This window comes from Notolepis coatsorum (assembly GCF_963971535.1).
Source record: "Notolepis coatsorum genome assembly, chromosome: 20".
NCBI lineage: Eukaryota > Metazoa > Chordata > Actinopteri > Aulopiformes > Paralepididae > Notolepis > Notolepis coatsorum.
The window spans coordinates 6,254,853-6,282,815 of NC_140184.1; the positions used below are offsets into that span (position 1 = coordinate 6,254,853).

The 27,963-nt window shown below is 44.6% G+C and overlaps 1 protein-coding gene and 1 pseudogene across 2 annotated transcripts in view; one reads left to right on the top strand and one right to left on the bottom strand.

The window, feature by feature from the left end:
• The window catches only part of LOC311247281 (beta-1,4-galactosyltransferase 1-like), a 489,169-nt pseudogene that overhangs the window by 117,072 nt on the left and 344,134 nt on the right, over window positions 1-27,963 (bottom strand). The gene's annotated exons all lie outside the window — the stretch shown is intronic.
• mpped2a (metallophosphoesterase domain containing 2a) overlaps window positions 3,361-27,963 on the top strand; it is a gene marked incomplete at its 3' end in the record, with an annotated part of 64,903 nt that continues 40,300 nt past the window's right edge. The window contains exons 1-2 of the mRNA XM_084337704.1: window positions 3,361-3,547; window positions 6,676-6,955. Of these exons, the coding sequence (XP_084193830.1) occupies window positions 6,843-6,955 (113 nt within the window). The 5' untranslated portion in view covers window positions 3,361-3,547; window positions 6,676-6,842. The remainder of the gene's footprint in view (window positions 3,548-6,675; window positions 6,956-27,963) is intronic.

Below are 27,963 nucleotides of genomic sequence, written 5' to 3' on the forward strand. Positions count from 1 at the left end.
GTATGTTTTCATCTCTTTCTGCAGCTTTCTCCAGAACGTGATCTATAGCCCCAAATGCATTATATTGATGATGAAATACAGTTTGATGGCAATCGGGGCGATATAAAAAATTTCAATTGGACGTACTTCTAGAATGATCTACGTATGATCTGATGATGACCGGATGGGCGGGGGATCGTTTATAATTCCGTGGGCAGCGTTATATCATTCATCTAGTGTGGGTCATATGTTCATCATAACAGTTTATATAGAACACGTTCAAAAATAACGCTGAATCTTACCGGATCTTCCTCGCGCCGTTGGACGATCAGCGTGGTGTAGACCGTTTTCGATTATGGGATGTTTATCCTGATGAACCATTTCCAGCTTGTATAATACTATATACGTCCAAATCATGTTGTTTATCGAGTTATTGGCAATGGATCGCTATATATTGTGACGAGCCAGAGTGCCGGAAGCCAAACCGAGTGCCCGGAAGTAATATGGCCGACCAGCACAACCTCCACAGCACTTCCTGTTTGGCGATTGCGCCGATCGGCCACCAGATGGCGCTCCTGAACCGCCAGAGAGCTCAGTGGGTCCTCCTGGTGGATCTCAGGCCAGCGGAGGGGAAATATGAATCCGATCACAGATTTTTGAAATATTGATATTAAAGACGCTGTAAAGCGTCCTTCGGCAACTTGAGCATGGCCGGGAATGACGCTGTAAAGCGTTTCCCGGCACCCAAAGTGTTAAAGAAGACGTGTCCGGCCCATGGGGACATTAACGTGTGTTGTCGGGCCTTACAAATAAATTTGATTTGATCTGTGGAACCTCTCACTATGTGACAATGGTCCCGACTGGAAGGATCAAGGATGAGGCATTAAGTTGTGCTTCAGAAGGAAACTGTCCTTCTGTAAACTAAGTTACATTGTTAATTTAGTTTGTATTTACTTTTCTAGTTTAAGTTCATTAAATTAAAGAAATTGTAACTACAATTACATTTAAAACATTGTTTGTTTTTCAACCATATCTGTTGACAATATAATTTCTTTATATATTGAAGGCTACATCCTGCTACCTTTTTCAGCTTCTCTATTTCAAGGCAATATTTACAAAAACTAAACTAAAACTAGTAATTTCGTATACAAACATGTTTCCTACTATTTATTTTGTATAATAATAATCTGTTCTGTGCGCGTGCACGCGCGTGCACGTGGCGTCCGGGCAGTTCCCATATTACGACTGCACCACTGTTGTTCCCTGTGTGTTTTTATCATAGAGGTGTGGTTATACTATTAATCTGGATAGTCTATGTTATTCTAATGTTAATCTTAATCAAGGATGAAGACTATTTCACCATACATGACGCATCATAGCTTTTTGCTCACTGATGGGGTCCCATGTTGTGAAGTAGGTGTCCTTTTTTTCTTTTCGCCCCTGCCCTTCAAACAGCCTGAGTCTGCCACTGTGTGTGACAAATAAAACAAAACTTGAACACTTGAAACTAGGCTAAATGTACCACAGTCGAATACCTTTTGAACATCTGTGCCACCATGGCCAAATAATAAAGATTAAACCGAAAAGGAAGATGGAATGTCACCACGTGGAAGCCTCGATGGCTGCTCCTGTCTGCGGCGGCGGCTGTGTGAAGAGGACCATAGATATCTATGAAGAGGACGGCTTGTCCATGTGCTGTATTTTGTAAACGGTAGTGATGTGATGTTCGCGAACGATCCGATTCTTTTGAACGGCTGTTTAGTAGAAGGAAGGGAACCGACAACCGAGTCATACTTGATTCTTTTAAACGGCTCTTTGGTTAAGAACGAAGGGAACCGAGTCATACTTGATTCTTTTAAACGGCTCTTTGGTTACAAACGAAGGGAACCGAGACATACTTGATTATTTTTAACGGCTCTTTCATACTAACGAAGGGAACCGGATCATACACTTAATTATTTTTAACAGCTCTTTCATACTAACGAAGGGAACCGGGTCATACCTGATTATTTTTAACGAAGGGAGCCGTTCTATAACCTGATAAGGATATAAACGTATTATTTAGGACACGTCGTGTCACCCTAATATAGCCTATATTTTTTCATTCAAACTTCAGTGGACGTTAAATATATACATTTTAAAGAATGTGAATCCCTACCCACTTTAAAAAACGCTCTAAAATACCACCTACAGGAGGCCGCAATTCGAAACTGGCCCCCGGTAAATGTCCAACCCCCCCCCAATGTACAGTTTCCTCCCCCTCAAATGTATATATTCTCTTTTTGAAACTCTGTCTGTAAATAATCAGTACTGTACAGTATATTATTATCTTGTATGTCATAAATGTCTGGATGTAAGTAACAGTACTGTATCTGTATGTCATGTATGTCATAAATGTCATTATGAATTGAAAATGGGGGACCCTGATGTAAACAAGACGAAAGTATTTCTCTGGTCTGCATCCCCTTATTAACAATTGTGTGTATTGAGCCGTACTGTATTGTACCCATTCTGCAATCTGTGAATACAATTTTCAATCAATCAATCAATCAATCAATCAATCAATCAATCAATCAATCAATCAATCAATCAAACGATTTGAGCCGGCTTTGTTTCTAACGTACGGTTGATCCAAATCGTATCCTATCATTAAACGAAAGATTTGTATTTAAGAGTAAGACCAAGTAACCAAAGATTTTTTATTTAAGACCAAGAAGTAACCCCCGCCCAAAACAAATAAAAAAATAAAAAAAATAATGATGAGGTTATCTTAGGCTCTTGTAAAAAGGGGCATATTATTATTAGCAATATTATTGTCCTAGAATCAATCAGTTGCCATTAATAATTGACTTTCAAAATCATATAATGGCCTTATTTATTAACTTGCTTATTATTAACCACATTTTCACATTGAACATAGATAGATTGTGGAATTTGTGTTGCTTTTTCTCAAGCCAAAAGACCCGGCTCCCTTCACAAAGAGCCCACCACCACACCACCACTAGTGTTGAAAGTGCGGGACTGCGCACAAACCAACCGCGCCGCCGGCGCGCGCGCTGTGCTGTGTGTGTGCGCATGCCCACCACCACTCCTCCCGTGGCCGCGCGCGCAAGAAGCAAACCGCCTCGCGCGCGGGGGGGGGGGGGGGGGGGGGCGGGGCTGCTAGTGTGTGTGGTGCTCTGCTCTCTCTGCTCTCTGACCCCAGTGGCAGCAGCGTCTCACTACACTTCCACTCTCCCCCTGCTCCTCTGTCAGAGCGAGGCTGCTCTCTCTCTCTCTCCCTCTCTCTCTCTCTCTCTCTCCCTCTCTCTCTCTCTCTCTCTCTCCCTCTCTCTCTCTCTCTCTCCTCTCTCTCTCTCTCTCCCCGTCTCGTCTCCACACACTAGCCCAGCCGAGGTCCCCTAGGGTCGAAGGTTCTGCCCCGCCGCCAGACTGCAACCAACGGCCGCTAAAATACAACAATAATCTGCATTCTCTACCGCCGCATGGATCCGCGTCTCTTGTAGAGAGAGAGAGGGTTCGACCCCGCGACACCAGCCACTCGCATCGCGGCCACAAAAACCACAAGGTAAGATATTCACCTTTTGCATGGGGGGGAGAGAAAACATGACACAAAAGCCCGTAGGTTAAGAGGTGCCTTGTCATTATTTACGAGGTTATACTAGTCTCTCTGACACTGACCACCTTTCCCGTGTTTTATCGTGAGAGTTCAGGGGTTTTGGACCTTTTGTACAATTATTATCGTACAAAAACGACAATTGTTACAGGAGGGGCGCGCAGCCTCAGATCGCATAATACGTGGTGGTACAGTATATCAGAAGGGTCAATTATGCCCCCCCCCCTTTGCCCTGGCCATGCATTTTTATTATTCTGCTGCACGCTTTAGCTCCAGAGAGGGGGCTTCCTCCAGCCCCCAGGGCTATCTATACTGTACGTGTGTACAGTGTGTGTGGAAGCCTTGTATATTGGGGTTAAGCTAAAAGCGTGCATAATAAAAATGCATGCATGGACAGGGCAGGTTTAGCAAAAGCTAAGCTACCTACAACAGCTAGTTGCTGGCTGGCTGCTACTGTAGCCATAACCCATAATAAGGGTAATATTTCAGACTTGCACACCACGGCTGTGGAACCATGCTTGCCATTATTATTAATGCATTTTCAGTTTTACTGTCTTCTAGGCAGGGCCTATGTTTTTTCTAGTGGTTATTATAGATAAGTATATCCAAAGTTCACGAGTTCACCCTTTAGGAGGAGGACCCCCTGATGATAATGTTCTGGGACAATTTTAGGTGCACACAGAATTTGATAGGCCATTTTATGGGGGGGGGTTGGGTTGTTTGAGAGGCCCCCAAGTTGTGTTCAGCAAAGGATCTCTCCAAACTCCCCTTTCTATATTCAGCCTGAAAAGCACAGTGCAATTTTATTATAGGCTGCCACACAATGTGCCCCCATCGATATCTGTCTACTCCTATATTGAAGAATTGAGACTTGGATGAACTATCGCATGATGAACTCCACAGCCAGCTTTTTCTATGATCCAGAAAGGACGGGCTTGTTAATTGAGGTTTTTTTTCCCCTGGTCGCCGCATCAGAGTGACAGCGTGCTGCTTGGATGTCTAGTATAAAAGCCTGCAGGTGCTTATGTCAAGTCCACAGTGGCTACTTGCTATTAATCAGGGGAGGTCAGACAGGAGGAAGCGACAGGGTCGAGGGAGGCAAACGCAGCTATCGCCCCGGTGAGTGAGCTTCAAACCAATTTTACTTGCTGTATGTGGATTCGATTCATCTATTCACAGCTACCGGTGTGTCTGTGTCTGGCTCTGTATAGCCTAAGACGCCACGGACACTTGATAGGCAAAGGTTAATTGACATTCACTTTAGACCTGTCGACCCGTGGTCCTGTATTTATATAGAGATGGGTGTAGTCTACCTCACAATTGTGTTTTTTTGTGGTTATATATTTGCCAAGGTGATGGTGGACTTGTTTTGTGGAAAGGATGTTGTGGATCATTTCTATTGGCACCAACTACTACTGTGTTTCCACTGGAGAAGCTTCCTGTTATTTATTTATTTTGTTTATTTATTTTGTAGCATATTATTATTATTATTAGCAACATTATTGTCCTACAATCAATCGGTTGCCATTAATTGACTTTCAAAATCATACAATGGCCTTATTTATTAACTTGCTTATTAACCACATTTTCACATTGAACATAGATTGTGGAATTTGTGTTGCTTTTTCTCAAGCAACAAACGATCAACTGAAATTAAGCTGATGTCTGAATTGAATCTTTTGCACGCAAAAAAACCCAGTTTGTTTTTAAATGACCACAATTTGTTTTAATTAGGCTATAACATTAAATTTTTTTATTTTAAATCAAATGTACGTCAATAAGTAGAAATCACTGATTATGCTCTCACAAATTACATAATAAAGCTAGCCTATTTACACAAGATATATATACATTTAGAGATTTTGAATAGCAAATAAATGAATATCACCATATACCATTCTCAATTATTAAATATGAATGTAGTAACTGGCTGTTGTTTATGCTCGGCCCTCTTAGTCGATTAATCAGTCGGTTACTTTGGTCTTATTCAACCGAGACTTTGTTAGTCGATTAGTCGATTTCGTATGCCCCCCCCCCCCCCCCCCATGCTGAATTATGAATATAATTTCCTGACATTTCTGGTAGGCTCTAGATTTGAAGAAGTCATTCTACATGCTTTTGTGTGGGGAACACAGTTATTCCAGATTTGTCGATTTAAAAACACACTTCTTCAATCAATCAATATCTGAAATGAACCCCCCCCCCCCCCCCCCCCCAAAAACGACTGTAGTGTCCAGTGTCCTCTATCATACACTCTTCCACTGATTCATCTTCCTTGCCTATATTACTACCTAATATACTAATATACTGTATGTCTCTACTACTATGCACTCAACACTGCAGCACCCAAGTTTCAACACTTTGATGAACATTGTTACGCGGGTTTATATTTTTTTGTAATCTTTTTATCGCGCGGCACACTCCAGGGGCTCGTACAGAAAAAAGCATTTCATGATTCTCTGTATTTTACTATGACAATTAATAAACAAACTTGAAACGTGAGCTGATAGAGTCGCACCCTTCCTGCTGACTTGCCGTACAGCACCTACCTGTAAGTCGCTTTGGATAAAAGCGTTCAGCTAAATGACTCAAATGTAAAACGTAAATAGATGAAGTCGACAAATTCCACGACTGTTAGTCGACTGATCGTTTCTCCCGGCTGCTTCTCTCACCGTCTGCAACGTTTTTAACATCAGCGGTTGTTTCAGGCCACTGGGCCGCTCACACACAGCCTACCAATTATGAATAAGTAGAAACTTAAGGGGCAGGTAACTATAAGATTTATTCTTCTTCCTGCTCCTTTTGTCCCATGGAATGTTATTTATGATTGTGTAATGAGGAAACTCTGATTTGTATGATTCCATGTGGCAAATAAAAACTCTGAACTGAACTGAAACGCGCGTCTTCATTTCGATGGTTAAAATGTATTTACTTTTTCCAATTCTACTCTACACCACAATGTAAAAAAAAGAAAATTGCTTTAGTTAATAATTCCCGATTAGGGTGAAGCCTGCTCTGTGTTCCTGTTTGAAACCCCGCTGCAGTCGGCCTGTAATTCCCTCTCTCTCCTCTCGGCGCAGGGTGCCGTGTGTGGTTCTGGTTCTGGTTCTGGTTCTGGTTCCTGCCGTGCGTGGCCGGTCGGGACGTGGCTGCCGGTTCTGCACAGCGGTTCTGAAGGATGAGCGCCGCGCGGCCGGCTCTTGAACCCTGGTGAGACCGAGACTGATGTCCAACCGGCTGGAGGATCATGGCTCATGGCAAAGTGACCGTCACCGTGGACGAGTACAGCTCCAACCCCACGCAGGCCTTCACCCACTACAACATCAACCAGAGCCGCTTCCAACCGCCTCACGTGCACATGTGAGTAGAGGGACACACACACACACACACAGGCGGACACACACACACACACACACACACACAGGCGGACACACACACACACACACACACACACACACACACACACACAGGTGGACACACACACACGCACGCACACACACACACACACACACACACACACACACACACACACAGGCGGACACACACACACACACACACACACACAGGCGGACACACACACACACACACACACACACACACACACACACACACACACACACACACACACACACACACACACACACACACACACACACACAGGCGGACACACACACACACACACACAGGTGGACACACACACACACAGGTGGACACACACACACACACACACACACACACACACACACACACACACACACACACACACACAGGCGGACACACACACACACACACACACACACAGGCGGACACACACACACACACACACACACACACACACACAGGCGGGGACACACACACACACACGCACACACACACACACACACACACACACACAGGCGGGGACACACACACACACACGCACACACACACACACAGGCGGACACACACACACACACACACACGCACACACACACACACACACACAGGCGGACACACACACACACACACACGCACACGCACGCACGCACACACACGCAGACATCTCACTCACTCACTCACACTCACTCACTCACTCACTCACTCACTCACACACGCACATGCACACATACGCACAGACAACATGCACACACACACGCAGACATCTCACTCACTCACTCACTCACTCACTCACTCACTCACTCACTCACTCACTCACTCACTCACTCACTCACTCACTCACACACGCACATGCACACATGCACACACACAACATGCACACACACACGCAGACATCTCACTCACTCACTCATACACTCACTCACTCACTCACTCATTCACTCACGCATACACTCACTCACTCACTCACTCATTCACTCACTCACTCACTCATACACTCACTCACTCACTCACTCACTCACTCACTCACTCACTCACTCATTCACTCACGCACACACACACACATTTACATTTAGTCATTTAGCTGTGACTTTTATCCAAAGCGACTTACAAGTTCACAAACACACACACACACACACATAATACACACAGACATGCACTCTTTCTCACTCACGCACGAATACACATATTAATTGCTTTATTTGAATCCACCAGTTAAAACACCAGATGTGAACTTTCTATATTCAGTATGGTTTTACGGACATTTAAGGCCACTCAACAAGCATAGTTTCCGCTACACAAAGATACATATTATACATGTCAGGCGACACACACACATGGATGCACACAGACAAATTCACCCACGAACTCGAACAAGTTCTCCCCTGACCCTGTGATTCTGTTCCATCTCAAACGTGTGCCGTGTGCCACGTGTCACAGTTACATGTATGTTATCGGTGGCGCCGTGTCGTCCGCGTGGCGTGTGAGCACAGTGTCTATTTCTCTCCTCATTTATTCATCATTACTCTCAACATTACTCTTGTGTGGTGGGTTATTCAACATTAGGCATGTTGGTTGTCAGTTAAGGCCATGGTAGGGAATTTATTTTATTTTATTTTTTATTTTATTCTTTCCCACGGCGACTATGGATAGGGAATTTCTTTATTTAATTAAAATGTTCACAACAACATGGATGCATGTACTCTGCCAGCATGTTTAATATCCATAATACTAAAGGTTTGACTAAGATTTCTATGAAACTTTATTCAAAAGAAAAAGAAAAAGAAAATTATTTGAATATATATATATTTTTTTTTATTTTTTTTTAAACTCATAAAATATATTGGGTCGCACCTAAATCGGCAGGGTCGGTCAGCAACTGGAAACAAACCATTATTTTTTTTAGGCCTTACTCTGGTCTGGCGTGGTGGGTTATTTAACATTACTCTGGTCTGGTGGGTTATTTAACATTACTCTGGTCTGGTGGGTTATTTAACATTACTCTGGTCTGGCGTGGTGGGTTATTTAACATTACTCTGGTCTGGTGGGTTATTTAACATTACTCTGGTCTGGTGGGTTATTTAACATTACTCTGGTCTGGTGGGTTATCTAACATTACTCTGGTCTGGTGGGTTATTCTAACATTACTCTGGTCTGGTGGGTTATTTAACATTACTCTGGTCTGGTGGGTTATTTAACATTACTCTGGTCTGGTGGGTTATTTAACATCACTCTGGTCTGGTGGGTTATTCAACATTACTCTGGTCTGGTGGGTTATTTAACATCACTCTGGTCTGGTGGGTTATTTAACATTACTCTGGTCTGGTGGGTTATCTAACATTACTCTGGTCTGGTGGGTTATTTAACATCACTCTGGTCTGGTGGGTTATTTAACATTACTCTGGTCTGGTGGGTTATCTAACATTACTCTGGTCTGGTGGGTTATTCAACATTACTCTGGTCTGGTGGGTTATTTAACATCACTCTGGTCTGGTGGGTTATTTAACATTACGCTGGTCTGGTGGGTTATTTAACATCACTCTGGTCTGGTGGGTTATTTAACATTACTCTGGTCTGGTGGGTTATTTAACATTACTCTGGTCTGGTGGGTTATTTAACATCACTCTGGTCTGGCGTGGTGGGTTATTTAACATCACTCTGGTCTGGTGGGTTATTTAACATTACTCTGGTCTGGTGGGTTATTCAACATTACTCTGGTCTGGTGGGTTATTTAACATCACTCTGGTCTGGTGGGTTATTTAACATTACTCTGGTCTGGTGGGTTATTTAACATTACTCTGGTCTGGTGGGTTATTCAACATTACTCTGGTCTGGTGGGTTATTTAACATTACTCTGGTCTGGTGGGTTATTCAACATTACTCTGGTCTGGTGGGTTATTTAACATTACTCTGGTCTGGTGGGTTATCTAACATTACTCTGGTCTGGTGGGTTATTCAACATTACTCTGGTCTGGTGGGTTATTTAACATTACTCTGGTCTGGTGGGTTATTTAACATTACTCTGGTCTGGTGGGTTATTTAACATTACTCTGGTCTGGTGGGTTATCTAACATTACTCTGGTCTGGTGGGTTATTTAACATCACTCTGGTCTGGTGGGTTATTTAACATCACTCTGGTCTGGTGGGTTATTTAACATTACTCTGGTCTGGTGGGTTATTCAACATTACTCTGGTCTGGTGGGTTATTTAACATTACTCTGGTCTGGTGGGTTATTTAACATTCTGGTCTGGTGGGTTATTTAACATTACTCTGGTCTGGTGGGTTATTTAACATTATTCTGGTCTGGTGGGTTATTTAACATTACTCTGGTCTGGTGGGTTATTTAACATTACTCTGGTCTGGTGGGTTATTTAACATTACTCTGGTCTGGTGGGTTATTTAACATTATTCTGGTCTGGTCTGGTGGGTTATCTAACATTACTCTGGTCTGGTGGGTTATTTAACATTACTCTGGTCTGGTGGGTTATTTAACATTACTCTGGTCTGGTGGGTTATTTAACATTACTCTGGTCTGGTGGGTTATCTAACATTACTCTGGTCTGGTGGGTTATCTAACATTACTCTGGTGTGGTGGGTTATCTAACATTACTCTGGTCTGGTGGGTTATCTAACATTACTCTGGTCTGGTGGGTTATTTAACATTACTCTGGTCTGGTGGGTTATTTAACATTACTCTGGTGTGGCGTGGTGGGTTATTTAACATTACTCTGGTCTGGTGGGTTATTTAACATTACTCTGGTCTGGTGGGTTATTTAACATTACTCTGGTGTGGCGTGGTGGGTTATTTAACATCACTCTGGTCTGGTCTGGTGGGTTATTTAACATCACTCTGGTCTGGCGTGGTGGGTTATCTAACATTACTCTGGTCTGGTGGGTTATTTAACATCACTCTGGTGTGGTGGGTTATCTAACATTACTCTGGTGTGGCGTGGTGGGTTATCTAACATTACTCTGGTCTGGTGGGTTATCTAACATTACTCTGGTGTGGCGTGGTGGGTTAGGTTCTGCTCTTCGCCAGAGGGCCGGAGAGAGAGAGAGAGAGAGAGAGCTGTGACACGTCTGTCCCGTGCCGCGTGCGGTCAATAGCACATCTGTGGACGGTGTAGCCGCGCAGACGGATTGCTGCTGTTCTTGGCAGCGGAGGAGCCGGTAACGCGAGAGGTACGAGAGACCTTTTCGCTCGTTAACGTCGAACCTCTCGACTCCTGAGCAGGTTCGGGGACAGAATGAACATCTTGTCCGCCCCTCGTGGTCCGACGTAGCAAGAGAAAATAAATGGAAAAGTGGTCGTGGACTTGGCATTTTTATTCCATAGCAGTCCATCTTAATGTTGGGCACCAGGTTGGCCGTGTCGACCTTACGTACTCGACTATGCACACTTCGTCTCCTCCCTCTTGCGACGAGTAGTCACTCATCCTACACAGTTGCATTGGTTTAAACACTTTCAACACTACACCATATTTTTTATCTATTTATTACTAAAAGATTTGCACTACATCCCTACCCAATTTTAGCATTTTACATTTAAAAAAGATAGCATTTTGTACTTTAGTTTGTGTGTATTGTATATTTTGTATAGTGTTTGGCCTTTATTCTTTTTCCTTTTTTTTTTACTGTATGAAGCAGGCTCATACAGAACCAAGCATTTCACTAATGTAGGCCTACATGGACCTTATATGTGACAAATAAAACGACTTGAAACTTTACGTGCCCAGGTTGACTCGTGTTGAAATGCTAGTTCAGTGGTACATTTAAGGAAAAAGGGGGGGTAGGGTGTATGAATTCTTAGTTTTTATTTGGTTAACGTTTGTTTTTCGTTTTCGAGGGACTTGATTTTAATGATCCGGTCCGCTCTGTGACAGTGGCAAAAATATATTCAAGTTTTGTTTTATTTGTCACGTATAAAGTACATCATGTACATTACAGTGAAATGCTTGGTTCTGTATGAGCCCCTGAGAATGTGCTGCATACAGTAAAACAAATAGAAAATAATAAAGTCCAAACACTATACAATATATACAAACTAAACTAAAGTACAAAATGCAAACGACGAGGTACAAAATGCTAACTTCTTTTTAAATGAGGTACGGATGCAGTGCAAAATCTTTTTGTAATAAATAGATAAAATATGGTGCGGTGTTAAAAAGTGAATGTTGTGAGTCGAGTATCTAAAGTGAGCGTGTGCAGTGGATGTAGAGGGAGGGGTTAATGTCGCACGGTAGTCATTGAGCATTTGCATTTAACCTTTTCACTGCCGCACTACCAAACGGTTAACCCTTTCACTGCGACTATACACAGAAGGTTAACACTTTCACTGCCACACAACAGCAGGTTAACCCTTTCACTGCCCCCGTCGGTAGTGTGATAGTAAAGGGTTAAGCTTTTGTCATAGCTTTTAGACAATAATTGATCACTTGTTTTTTTGGGATCATCAGGCTATATATCATGTGTTCTCTTCCCGCAGCGTGTTGTAATCTCTGTGCGTGAGGCTCGGAGGAGAGAGAGCCGTGTTGTTGCAGGAGGAGCGCTGTGCTGTGGCCCCGTCTGTGGATGTGTTTAGATAAATACATTAAGGCCGTTTCCTGGTCTTCACAGAGACCCCAGTGTTTTAGCCATTCATTCTTTCAACCCCAGTATCTTCCTCACGCACATAGACACACGCGTTATGTACACACACACACACACACACACACACACACACACACACACACACACACACACACACACACACACACACACACACACACACTCTCCTGTCAGTCCCTCCCCCCGCCATGTCTGAGTGCTTATAGAATACGTGCTCTGTTCTGGGAAAGTAAGGCTTGTTTAGATTTGAGAGATAATGATCCAACTTGCCAACTCTCTGACTGCATCCACAGTATTTAGACATAAATAAAGTCGCCGCTCCAAACCGCAGAAGGAAAGGAGGCAGGTATTTTTGAAGTGTAACTAATGTTATATATAACATAACGTTATATTACAGTATATGTTATGAGATCGGGTTTCCCTCCATTGAGCGCTTAGCCTTTTCATTAGGACACGAGTATCTTGTGTTTTATTATAAACCCCCCTCCCCCTCCCCCTCCGCCATGGTGCACACACAGACGGACGGACCCCTAGACAGAATATTTAGATTTCCGTGATGGACTACAGCGGTGCCTTTTGTGTGGTGTGGAAGGTATCACACTCTGACCCACATATGAAAACACACTCGCGCGCGCACGCACACGCACACACACACACACACACACACACACACACACACACAGAGGGTGAGCGCACAGACCCCATCAGCAGCAATTACATGCTAATGCTTTGGAACGCAACCCAGAAGTCAAAGTGAAACATTCTTAGGAGCATGAGACCTCTCTCTCTCTCTCTCTCTCTCTCTCTCTCTCTCTCTCTCTCTCTCTCTCTCTCTCTCTCTCTCACGTGAGGGACACAAACATAAACCAGCTACCCTGTTTCTGTTTGCTATGTTTTTCCTGCCCGTCTGTTTTTTAAAATAAAATGTTTCTCTCTTTATACCCCCCCCCCCCCCCTCACCGTCACCCCCTCACCCCCCCTCCTCCCCCCTCACCGTCACCCCCTCACCCCCCCTCCTCCCCCCTCACCGTCACCCCCCTCCCCGTCATCGTCGTCTCCTGAAACGAAACACTCAGCAACTCGGAACATATGCTTTGAGTTGGACGGTAATCGCATTGCATCCAATTTGAGGGGGATACGGACCAGAACGCAGGTCAGACAGACAGACAGATAGACAGACAGACAGACAGACAGACAGACAGCTGAGAGACAGACAGACAGACAGACAGCTGAGAGACAGACAGACAGACAGACAGACAGACAGACAGACAGACAGACAGACAGACAGACAGACAGCTGAGAGACAGACAGACAGAGACATAGAGAGAGAGACAGACAGAGAGACAGACAGACAGACAGACAGACAGACAGACAGCTGAGAGACAGACAGACAGACAGACAGATGAGAGACAGACAGACATACAGCTGAGAGACAGACAGACAGACATATGAGAGACAGACAGACAGACAGATGAGAGACAGACAGACAGACAGACATACAGCTGAGAGACAGACAGACAGACAGACAGACAGATGAGAGACAGACAGACAGACAGATGAGAGACAGACAGACAGACAGATGAGAGACAGACAGACAGACAGCTGAGAGACAGACAGACAGCTGAGAGACAGACAGACAGACAGACAGACATATGAGAGACAGACAGACAGACAGACAGACAGACAGACAGACAGGCAGCTGATAGACAGATGAGAGACAGACAGACAGACAGACAAACAGACAGACAGACAGCTGAGAGACAGACAGACAGACAGACAGACAGACAGACAGACAGACAGACAGACAGACAGACACACACACACACACAGGACCGGGAGGACAGGCCGTGGATGGACTATAGTATAGAGTTGGGCGATTATGGCCAAAATATCATACCACCATATCTGCACGGTGGTGTAACAGAATTTAGTTTTGCCGGTACAAATTACAATGTGATATGACGTACTTTTCTTTATGTCATTGTCTTGTGCAGTTATTATTATGCTGATATTTAATTGAAAAGGGTCTACTTTCGTTTCATCTCACCTTTTTTCTAAAATAGAGAGACATGCACACGCACAGTACACGCACGCACACACACACAGTCACACACACACACACACACACACACACACACACAATAATCAGTAGAATACACAATAAAACAAGACATTCCCCTGCGGTGTTTGTTTGACAGGCTTGTCCTCTGGCCTGTTGATCTGCACACAGAAGCCCTGTTTGTAAACAGGAAGGTTCACCAGGGAATTAGCTTTTTGGAGACGGTTACCCCCCCCCCTCTCTCTCTCATCTCCACCCACCCAACTTCTTCTGAAGCCTCTTATTGACACTATAAATCGTTACTCTCTTTAACAACGTCCCAAAGCGTAACCCACATACCCTACATTACATACATTTTACTATCATTTTTCCAATTCTTTTGGACCCCCCCCCCCCACCCCCCCAACACAAGACTGGTGCTTGCATCATCCTTGTCCCCCAGTTTTCACTAACTCCTTCTTCTCCCACCAGATGCCTGCTGGGTAATTATTCCCGCTCTTTGAATAATTGAGGAGCTCGTATATATAAGTGTGAATCATTTAACGTAGTCAGCCCGACACCGCCCGCGCGTGCATCACACTGATCTTATCAAATGATAGAGAGGGAACGGCGTCTGAACGATGGAGAGGGAACGGCGTCGGAACGATAGAGAGGGAACGGGATCTGAATGATAGAGAGGGAACGGCGTCTGAATGATAGAGAGGGAACGACGTCGGAAGGATAGAGAGGGAACGGCGTCTGAATGATGGAGAGGGAACGGCGTCTGAATGATGGAGAGGGAACGGCGTCTGAATGATGGAGAGGGAATGGCGTCTGAATGATAGAGAGGGAACGGCGTCTGAATGATGGAGAGGGAACGGCGTCTGAATGATGGAGAGGGAACGGCGTCTGAATGATAGAGAGGGAACGGCGTCTGAATGATGGAGAGGGAACGGCGTCTGAATGATGGAGAGGGAACGGCGTCTGAATGATAGAGAGGGAACGACGTCTGAATGATGGAGAGGGAATGGCGTCTGAATGATGGAGAGGGAACGGCGTCTGAATGATGGAGAGGGAACGGCGTCTGAATGATGGAGAGGGAACGGCGTCTGAATGATGGAGAGGGAACGGCGTCTGAATGATGGAGAGGGAACGGCGTCTGAATGATGGAGAGGGAACGGTGTCTGAACAATAGAGAGGGAACGGCGTCTGAATGATGGAGAGGGAACGGTGTCTGAACAATAGAGAGGGAACGGCGTCTGAATGATGGAGAGGGAACGGCGTCTGAATGATGGAGAGGGAACGGCGTCTGAATGATGGAGAGGGAACGGCGTCGGAACGATGGAGAGGGAACGGCGTCTGAATGATGGAGAGGGAACGGCGTCGGAAGAACATGTTCGCCATTGTGCCGGCCATGAGCGTTGTTTACGGGGAACACCTTCAAGTGTTTTCTTTCTTTATTATTTGTGAAGTTTGCCCCGTTGTTGGTGTCGCCGTGTGCGGTGGAGGACCGACCACATGTGCCACGATTAAATGAATAATTATGTCATAATTAATTATATAATTAAATTGCATGTACATTATTAAATACAATTGTAAATAATTTAATACTTTTGAAATAATTACATCATATCAACTTATTATTATGTTATTATGCCATATATTTATTTCTCACGACAACAGGTTTTATTTTCAAATTACATTTTGTCAAAAAATTCTCATTTTTTGAATGATACTGTACATTTCAGAGTGTTTCTTTGTTTTCTCTTTTTAATTTTTTTATTACATTTTGGTAACACTTTATAATAACACTCAGTTATAAGACCTTTATAAGGTATTTGTGGATAATGAACTAATCATGAACAAACCATTTATATACATTCGTAAATTATTATTAAATCATTTATAACTATATTTGTATAACATTTACAAATTAGTTCTATATTATTTATAACTCATTATCAACATTGTTTGTACTTTATTTGTGGAGGTACAGTATAGTAGTTTTTTCATATCTATCTGTGATCCACCGAGTGAATCCACAGTCACTTCCTAGTCCGAACCGTTTATAAACAAAAAAAATTATTAAAAAAGATTTGCAATACTCGCGATATATGACGCAAGTATCGCGATAGTATCGTATCGTGAGGTCTCTGGCGATTCCCACCCCTAATATTTATTATAATTCTTAAAACATTTTTACAAGTCGATTATTAATTTCAATATAGAATATTCGTTGACGGCCCTACAAGTACAATTAGTTACTGCACACTACATCACGCCTGAGTGGAACATGGAAAGACAAACTTTCCCCCACTGTACCGAAAACCCGTACCGAACCGTGGTTTTTGTGTACCGTTACACCCCTAATGAACATAAAGAGAGTTAATATGCGAATAAGGAAATGATCACGATGCACTATGGAAAAGTACCTTTCTATCTAATCCAGTTCTATGACCTGTGGTCTGCAACGGACGCGTTTCTAGTGCGTCATGCCGTGTTATCAAACCAGCCACTGAGTGAATCAACGCTGCCCATGTTAATGTGAAGGTGAGTGTTGCGGCAGTAGACTGTCATAGACAGGTAGTGCCGAGGGGCTGAGTGGAGGAGTTCAAACAATTGACGCGCATCGTGAAATAACTCTTTTCCACGTCCAGGAAATACTTTTGAGGCTTTTATTCTTTCGCTTCATGAGACAAAAAAAATACCCTTATTTACATACACTAATATACTGACACTGATGCGTTCTTGCGTGCTTGCGGTCAAAAGAAAATATGCACTCCTAACTCTCACCCCCTCTATCTGTGAACTGTCGACCTCCGTGAACTGTCAACAACGTGAAAAGGCGAATGAAATTCCATAAAAACACCCCCATTAGCGCCACACTCCCGTGAGCACGCCCACCACCTAAAGTGACAGTACAACTAATAATACAACACAAATAGAATACTGAATGATAATAAAGAGACCTCCATCCATTACGGCGCCTACAGTGAGTGTCATTTTGTCCGGGACTCCCTGAAAACCAGGCGTTTCACCCTGGACTCCCTGAAAACCAGGCGTTTCACCCTGGACTCCCTGAAAACCAGGCGTTTCACCCTGGACTCCCTGGAAACCAGGCGTTTCACCCTGGACTCCCTGAAAACCAGGCGTTTCACCCTGGACTCCCTGGAAACCAGGCGTTTCACCCTGGACTCCCTGGAAACCAGGCGTTTCACCCTGGACTCCCTGAAAACCAGGCGTTTCACCCTGGACTCCCTGATCTTGCGGGACGTAGCGGTGCACCCTTCAGGACGTAGCGGTGCACCCTTCAGGCCGTAGCGGTGCACCCTTCAGGACGTAGCGGTGCACCCTTCAGGCCGTAGCGGTGCACCCTTCAGGACGTAGGGGTGCACCCTTCAGGATGTAGCGGTGCACCCTTCAGGACGTAGCGGTGCACCCTTCAGGCCGTAGCGGTGCACCCTTCAGGCCGTAGCGGTGCACCCTTCAGGCCGTAGCGGTGCACCCTTCAGGCCGTAGCGGTGCACCCTTCAGGACGTAGCGGTGCACCCTTCAGGCCGTAGCGGTGCACCCTTCAGGCCGTAGGGGTGCACCCTTCAGGACGTAGGGGTGCACCCTTCAGGATGTAGCGGTGCACCCTTCAGGCCGTAGCGGTGCACCCTTCAGGCCGTAGCGGTGCACCCTTCAGGATGTAGCGGTGCACCCTTCAGGACGTAGCGGTGCACCCTTCAGGACGTAGCGGTGCACCCTTCAGGCCGTAGCGGTGCACCCTTCAGGCCGTAGCGGTGCACCCTTCAGGATGTAGCGGTGCACCCTTCAGGCCGTAGCGGTGCACCCTTCAGGACGTAGCGGTGCACCCTTCAGGCCGTAGCGGTGCACCCTTCAGGATGTAGCGGTGCACCCTTCAGGACGTAGCGGTGCACCCTTCAGGATGTAGCGGTGCACCCTTCAGGCCGTAGCGGTGCACCCTTCAGGCCGTAGCGGTGCACCCTTCAGGCCGTAGGGGTGCACCCTTCAGGATGTAGCGGTGCACCCTTCAGGCCGTAGCGGTGCACCCTTCAGGCCGTAGCGGTGCACCCTTCAGGATGTAGCGGTGCACCCTTCAGGATGTAGCGGTGCACCCTTCAGGACGTAGCGGTGCACCCTTCAGGACGTAGCGGTGCACCCTTCAGGCCGTAGCGGTGCACCCTTCAGGACGTAGCGGTGCACCCTACAGCGAGCTCCGTGCACGTCTTCTCCCGTGCTCTTGAGTGCACGTTCATCACATGTTTTACATGATGGAAGGGTGAGTTACATTAATTTTGCACTATACCAGTCATGCTAACATTAGAACGTTATATCTAGGGTTGGGCACCGAAAACCGGTTCTAATTAGGAACCAGTTCCTAACTTCCGGTTCTGGAAGTAACATATCTGCATTTCGATTCTTAAACTGCATTTCGATTCTTCTTACTTTGTTAATTAATACCCTAGTTACAGTACAGCAACCAAATTAAACTGTATCAAGTCAACTGAAAATGTGAATAGTATGAAAATTCTTTAAAATTAAAAAAAAAATTAAAAATCTCCTGCGAAATAAGCTGTGACCTGCACCTCAAAGAATCGGAAGCGAGAAGCGTTCAGAACAGGAATCGATATGGAGAATCGGAATCGGAACCGGAATCGTTCAAATCCAAACGATGCCCAACCCTAGTTATATCGTGTGCCATGAAAATATTGGATTTACTAGCTAGCTAATGCTATCTTATTGTCAACAAGCTAACTTTACGTCTTTTCTTATTTGTACATGTTAAACAAGCCTCACAAGCTTGGTAAAAATGAAGTCTACTGTTTAAGTTAAATTTATTAACCCTAACGTTAAACTATGAAACCCTTAAACGTCTCCAGTCGTTAGCTGTTCAATTTACAATCGGCGAGTACTGTGTGTATGAGAGTTGAGTTATGTGCCAGTGAGGGCGAGTCAAGTAAAATCACCGCTATCGGACAATATTATCGCTAATCTTTGCTCTTTGGGTTTTTAACATTTTATAGATCCGTCCTGGGTGCCAGGCTTCATCTTTTTAAATACTGAAGAGAAGCAGAATTCTACACGGTGGGGGACGATATCTAAAGCCTAGGATTGTGTCGTGTGACACACAGATGTTTCCCCGTCTTGTCTTGCAGCCCAAGGATGTGAATCCGATCCTCTCCAAAAATGTGCCAGAAATCTATGTCGGGTAGAACATACATCTGTCGACACGCTGCCAAGAGAAAGAGACAGAATGCCTATAAGAATGCGTGTCTCAGACATTCCACCTGCCTTTTTGCCTTGCAGTTTTCTTTATTCAATTAATGGTTTTTGTTTAGTCTCTCCCAGAGGGGGGGGGGGGGGGGGGGGCTGCAGCGGCATGAGAGAGACATGCACATGCTTACACACACATACATGAGACATGCACATGCTTACACACTCATACATGAGAGAGGCATGCACATGCTTACACACACATACATGAGAGAGACATGCACATGCTTACACACACATACATGAGAGAGGCATGCACATGCTTACACACACATACATGAGAGAGACATGCACATGCTTACACACACATACATCAGACATGCACATGCTTACACACATACATCAGACATGCACATGCTTACACACACATACATCAGGCATGCACATGCTTACACACACATACATCAGACATGCACATGCTTACACACACATACACCAGGCATGCACATGCTTACACACACACACACATACATCAGACATGCACATGCTTACACACACATACATCAGACATGCACATGCTTACACACTCATACATCAGGCATGCACATGCTTACACACACATACAAATTGAAGTCTTTACACAGGCAGGGTGTGAAATATGGGGGTCTTGGGGGGGATACATGCATTCAGTATGAGATGGGTTATTTGTGCAGATGTGTGCCATATATGAACATATACACTAGTGTGATAGTAAAGGGTTAACCTTCTGTAGTGTGGCAGTGAAAGGGGTAACCTGCTGTTGTGTGGCAGTGAAAGGGTTAACCTTCTGAGTATTGTCGCAGTGAAAGGGTTAACCCCCCCCCGGGGCCACATCTGGAGCTGGTAGAGACGCTACTCCCCGAGAGATGTCACCTCACTCCACCTTCAGTCAATCTCTCCGGGGTTTTCCCGTCTGACCTTCGACCTCGGCCGTCTAATGCTAATACCCGGCCACTAGATCAACCTGAGTCGCACTCGTGTCAAGCTTGCCTATTTCCTCGTTATGCATCCTACGTCATCAATTAGCCATTCATTCGTTTGTTCTTCTGTAAATCACTTTATATCGGTTAAATATTATGATACCACGGTGTCGTGTGTCATTAGTGAATTGCCACCTTCAGTCCGAGTGGATAGTTTAATAATTCTACACCTACGACCTTTCGTGGATCAGTCCGATTTTTGTTCACGTAATAACGCTGTCAATTTGTATTGTGCAATGACCTGTAAAACTGTCATAAACCTGTCTACTAGCATTAAAATATTATTTATCTGGTTCCCCTCTTCGGCCTTTCTTTGCATTTCATTGTATCCATGGTCTACTCTGTTGTTATCACACGTGGCTCTAAATGACCCTAGGCTTGGATGGGGTCGCACCAGTGGACAAGGGGCACAGTTTGCAAACGCGACTTTCTAAAAACATGGTATCTCGTGTATAATCCCACCAATGGACCTTGTTGCGCCCCATGTGTGACACCTGTATGACGTACCAAGTTTTTAGTGAGTCCCGTTTTCGGAAAAACTGAAATTCATGATCCCGCATTATAGCTTCAGGTCTGCCTCTCGCTACAGAGAGGAGCAGAGAAACAGCCATATTATGTGTAAAAAGTAGGCCTGTCCCTGACTATGGATTTGTATAGTCGACTTTGATTGGCCAACGTTTGCAGATAGTCGACTGTTAGTGACGTCTTCAAAGAAGAAGTTAAAGTTTCAAGTTTTGTTTTATTTGTCACATATAAGGTACAGTATGTCCATTACAGTGGAATGCTTGGTTCTGTATGACCCTCCTGAGATTGTGCGTCATACAGTAAAGAATAAAGATAAAAAAGAATGAATAAATAACTTAAATCCTTAACACATTGAGTGCCACGCCCCTTCCTGGAAGTGACCACTTCCGTGCCGTCCATTAACCCCATGTAAACGTAGTTGTACTTTGTAGACCTAAACATATATTTTATAGTATAGCTATGGGTCTAATAACGCCGTCGAGTCTCATTGAGCTGCTTCTGGTCAACGTGCAAAAAACAGATAATTTTTTCATCCGTACATTTCCGTTTTATACAGTTTTGAATACGAACATAGTCCGGCCGCTTGTGAGCAATTGCAGGGAAAAGACATGAAAACAGCGTTTTTGTGTAATTCAATAAACATGTTTTCATTTTTCGCCTGATTATCGGATCTTCCTGAAATCAACGCTAGATTATCACTATTATCCTTTGTCGTGCACGCATGCAATGTGATTTAGACCGGTGCAGCTCGGTAGAGAAAATAAACCAACCCGTTTCTAACGGGGTGAATTACTGGCCGAAGGCGTTAGAGGGCGGTATAATACCGTCTGCCAGCTCAGACACACTCAGAACAGTATGCACAAGGTGCCCCCCTGAATTATGAATGGCAATAGATAATAAAATAAATACTGTGACAGAAACGTAGATCTACGTTTCCGGCACTCAACCGTCGGGCAACAGAAACGTAGATCTATGTGTTAATGGGTCAGGATGTAAGATGCATCTAACAATAGAGTTGACTCGAGGCATTGTTAGGGGGAAGTTGTCATACACTGCTTTTGTTTTGTCCAGCTGGACCTCTTTTTGCTGTTGCTGTTGCTTTTAGTCTGAATGTTGCCCCCACCCCGTTCGTGCTGATTGACAGACGGTTGAACCATTATGAAAAGTGTTGTTATGAGGCAGATTGGCAGAGTCAGCGGGAGGGAAGCCGGTGGGGTGGTATTCTGGTCGTTGTAAACAGCGACTCCTACAGGTGAGGTCGGTCAGGGCGCCTGCACAGCGAGGGAGGGAGATGGTGATGAGGGTAGTGTGAGCCTCCCACACGTTACACCTCACCAATGAGAGTCCGCGCTGGCAGGTGAAAAGAAGTGGCTGGCTGACTCTGCATGTATCGGAGGGAACATGCGATAGTATCTATCAACCCTCCCTAGACCGACCAGTGGGGGGCACATGCGAGCAACGACCAGGAAGGGGAGGGGGGAATTGGCATAACGACTAAATTGGGATGGGAGAAAAACACAGAAAAACAGGAGAAGAAAAAGTGGATAAAAAAAGAAAAAGAAGTGTCGTTATGAAATATCGTTATTTGTTTGTAATTACATGTTCATAGGCAAACAATCCCATAGCCAGTGTCCTTTTCACTTAGTGTGTTATTTACCAACAGGTTTTAAAGTTGCACTGTGCAGGGTTCGCACAAGGTCCTTGAAGTGCTTAAAGTGCTTGATTTTTTACCCAAAAAAGTCAAGGCCTGGAATTCCTTGATAACAGCCAATTCTAGGTGCTTAAAAAGTCCATGAAATTCAAATCAACCATTCGTATTGAACGTTTTGTTCATCCATGATAAAACATTTCTAAATCAAGACATTTTCTTCCATTTAAAGTCTAACTAATTGTCGGAAATTGGTTTTAAGCCATAAATATTCAGATCAGATTTAAAATAATAATAATAAAAAAATAAAATAAAATAAACTGCATTTTAAATGAAAAATAGTGCTTGGAAAAGTACTTGAAAGTCCTTGCATTTCATTTAGCAAGAGTCAGAAGTAATGTATAGAAGTATATATCTTCATAACTGAACAAACGAACTGTCCTCAGGGGGAATCTGGTTTGAAATGAGCCTGAAAAGTTTTCCCTTCACTCTTGTTTACAAAGGCAGCGCCTGCCATTTAGTTTACTAACATATTCTAGGGTTACGTTTTGGTTCAGTGTCTTCAGACGTGATTTAATTTTTATTTGTGATTCTCAACAATTCTCAAATGTGTAAACAAATCCCCCTCCCAATGAACTTTATGCATACCGGTACTTTATTATGCATGTTAAAAAAAAAAGTTCTTAAAAAAGAAATAAAAGTTGGAGGGCAATAGTGGGATGCCCCGATCGATCGGCCACCGATCGTTATCGGCCGATAATCAGTATAAATATGTGATCGTGATCGGTGATAATGCTTTATTTTCACCGATCGTCAAACCCGATCTCACTCGCTGTCGCTGAGTTCTGTCTCAGACACCGGGGGCTGCGGCGTCTGCTCATCCCTCCAGCCCCTCCTGCACGCATGCAAACACGGGTCTACTCTAGTGAGACGGGACACGGGAGGACGGCGTCTCCCTGAGCTAACGTTAGCTTAGCTACCGTTACAAAATGACCCAGTCAACTATTCACTTTTAGTTTAATACATGATGAGGCATTGTCTAACCGAATGGTATCTAGCCGGCCAGCTACCGATAGCTCCTGACATCAACAAACGCTCCAGCAAGTATAGTAGAGATGTGTATGATACCTGTTAGCTCGCGTTAGCTCACGCGTTAGTTCACTGTTCAAAACTAAATGTCCCATTGAACTAAATAATTCACTGAGGCGTTGTATTAACGTTATATATCCGGCTAGCAGTAGCTACAGATAGCTCCTGATATCAATGTCTTATAACACTGATTCGATGCGTATTCGAGCTGAGGGCTTGCTGAGCACAGTTAAGTAACGTTATACCAATAGGGTCCAGGTGCAGCGCCGGAGAATCCTGGCCGTAGCTCGAGGCTACTCGAGTATAGGCCCAGCTGCAGCTCCGGAGAATCCTGGCCGTAGCTGGAGGCTACTGGAGTACACACAGACAGTGGAGCTTGTTGCGTGGTGGCGATGTCTTGCAGATAATACAAGTACAAGTCTAATTATATAATATATATATTTTATAAAAAAAAATAAAAAATAAAAAAAATTATATAAAATACATTTTAATTTATTTTAATCAAAAACGATTGGTATCGGATCGGTATCGGCCGATATGACTCACGACGATCGGTGATCGGTATCGGTGGCAAAAAACGTGATCGGGGCATCCCTAGGCAATACATTTGTTGTTTGCAACGTATGTAAAGCGAAACTACTGTTTTCAGGTAACACTACCAATTTACGCGATCATTTAAAAATAATAATAATAAAAAGAAAATAATAAATCTATATTTATCGATAATTTTGTCCCGATTTATCGATTCTTCCAAATGGCATATCGTTTCAGCCTTACACCTGTACAGCACTATTACATTATATATCTTAAAATATTGTAGCTACAAAAACCTTTTTTTCTTCTTTCAAAAACCAGGCGCTGTTGTTACGTTAGTGGGAGGCTGAGAGAATCCTCGGCCAGCGGGGTGTGTCCGTGATCAGAGGAAGGATTCCTACAAGCAGAGAGGGGCTTCTGGATGCTGATTAAGGAAGACATTTCCATCTCTGTGTTTGTAATGGCATTTCTGCTGCACAATTTGACTACATTTTCACAACAAAACGGACTGCCGTGTTTGTCCGAGCGAATCCTCGCCGCTTTGTACCGTCATTTATACAGAAACTATAATAAGAGAACCCCCCCGGTCGTCCAAAACACACCTCGGCTGATGAACGTTGTGTTTAGACGACTCGGGGAGCGCTCTGTGATTTAATACATTCTAAAATACATTCTTTGATATTTGTACCGAGAGTGAATTGTCACATTGAATTTAGACGTGAGGATGTCAAAAAACGCCCATCGCAAGTTCACATGCTCACCAAGATTTTTTTTACACTATAGACATTGTAGATTCTCTCTACCTCACTACTAGGTTTAACCCTTTCACTACCACACTACAGAAGGTTAACCTTTCACTACCACACTACAGACGGTTAACCTTTCACTACCACACTACAGACGGTTAACCCTTTCACTACCACACTACAGACGGTTAACCTTTCACTACCACACTACAGAAGGTTAACCTTTCACTACCACACTACAGAAGGTTAACCTTTCACTACCACACTACAGACGGTTAACCCTTTCACTACCACACTACAGACTGTTAACCTTTCACTACCACACTACAGAAGGTTAACCTTTTACTACCACACTACAGATGGTTAACCGTCTGTAGTGTGGTAGTGAACGGGTTAACCTTCTGTAGTGTGGTTGTGAAAGGGTTAGCCTGTTGTCATGTGGCAGTGAAAGGGTTAACCTTCTGTAGTGTGGTAGTGAACGGGTTAACCTTCTGTTGTGAAAGGGTTAACCCTTTGTCGTGTGGCAGGGGAAAGGGTTAACCATTTGGTAGAGTGGCAGTGAAAGGGTTAACCGTCTGTAGTGTGGTAGTGAAAGGTTAACCGTCTGTAGAGTGGCAGTGAAAGGCTTAATGGCGGCTATGCGGTATTCTCTTAGTCGTCTCTCCTCTTCCTCCCTAGACCTTCTCCTTTCACTTCGTTCCCCCGCCGTCTGTCCATATTTCCTGTCCTCTCTCTCACTCTCGTCTCCAGCCCGGTCTTTTATCCCCGTCCTCTCGCTGTCCCTCATCCCCGGTGGCGTCCTGAGGAGCCACAGCGAGGCTTTAGTCCTCACGGAAACAAAGCCCTGGTCCCACTCGGCGCCCTTTTTTCTGTTCCTTTGGGCCACTTACTAATTCTGCCGAGGCAGAATGGAAGGTTTTTTTTAAACAAGAGAACCCTTGACTAAGTTCCTCTCCCACCCCACCCCCCCATGGCCCACTGCTGAGGGGGCGGGGGGGTTAAGTGACAGTTGACACTGGCCAGGTCTGTTGTTTTCAGATTGAAGCCCTTTTGATGTCCTTGAGATGTTGGCCTCTCGGCCCCTGGAGCACTGCAGTGGAGGAGGAGGGAGTGTACATCTCGATGATGTCACCCCCCCCCCCCCCCCCCCCCCCCCCCCCCCTCGCTACGGAGGAGAGATCAACCACCTGCACATTTTCATCTTAACGAGTCCGCCCCTCTCGAGGTTTCATTCGCCGGTCGCGGGGGTTAACCGTTTGCATTCGCACCCCCGCTACCAGAATACTTTATCATAATATACACTATAGAGATACACTTAACCCTTTCACTGCCACACAACAGCAGGTTAACCCTTTCACTGCGACAATACACACAGAAGGTTAACCCTTTCACTGCCACACAACAGCAGGTTAACTAGGGGTGGGAATCACCAGAGGCCTCACGATACGATACTATCACGATACTTGAGTCACGATACGATAGTATTGCAATACTAAATATATTGCGATATGCTGAGTATTGCGATATTAATATTGCGATATTAATATTGCGATATATTGCGATTTATTACCTTTTTTCAACTGCAAAGTAAAACTTTGTCAACATGTTTTATCTAATAAAATAAAGTTCAGCCTGTTCATCTCACTTCAATAATCTTTATTGCAGAACATGGTATTTTCTCAAGCAGACAGTAAACACTGTAATCTGTGTTGCATGTACCTGACAAACTGAACTGTTTGTATTACAGTCATATTCCAACTTAACTGAATGCACATGTGTGCGTGTGTGTGGACTACTGTACTATTACAGGTATTGAAATGAACAATGTAACTTCCTTATACACATTTAAATTTTTTATGAATAATTAAATATCGATACTTGGCGTCCCTGTATCGATACAGTATCGCCACTCAAAGTATCGCGATACTACTACGTATCGATTTCCCCCCCACCCCTAAGGTTAACCGTTTCACTGCCACACGACAGAAGGTTAACCCTTTACTATCACACAACCGACTGTGATTAAGGTATAGATACAAGTACAATATAATAATATAAAAAGTGCATGGTGTATCTGCTGCTCCTCGGTGCTTGAGCAGCGCCAGCATGTGCACCTCGCAGGCCTGTTTCGTTCAGGTGACGCCTGCTCTTCCACCTTATTACCCCGGTGGTGTATTTTTAGTTTGGCAATGCGTCGGCCCCCCCTCCCCCCAGGCCCCAGCACCGCCGCGCTGCTACAGTGTCACCCGTCTCTCTCTCTCGGCACTCTCTGTGCCCATCACCCCCCCCCCCCCCCCCCCCCCCCCCCCACCCTATAGCCAGAGGCCTGTCACCAGCACAATTAAGGGGCTGTACCGTAATGAAAGGGGCATTAGCAGAAGCAATTTATTTTCTCAATGCAGCCTCCGGAAGGTTCCTTTTCCGTGCTGATATTCAACGCGGTGGCTTTTGTGTGCCATACTCGCCCATTATGGCAGGAGTAAGTGTGTGTGGGGGTGTGTGGGGGGGGGGGGGGGGGGGAGGTTGCACCCTGGGTGGATAAATAGAGTGTGGGGGAAGGGGAACT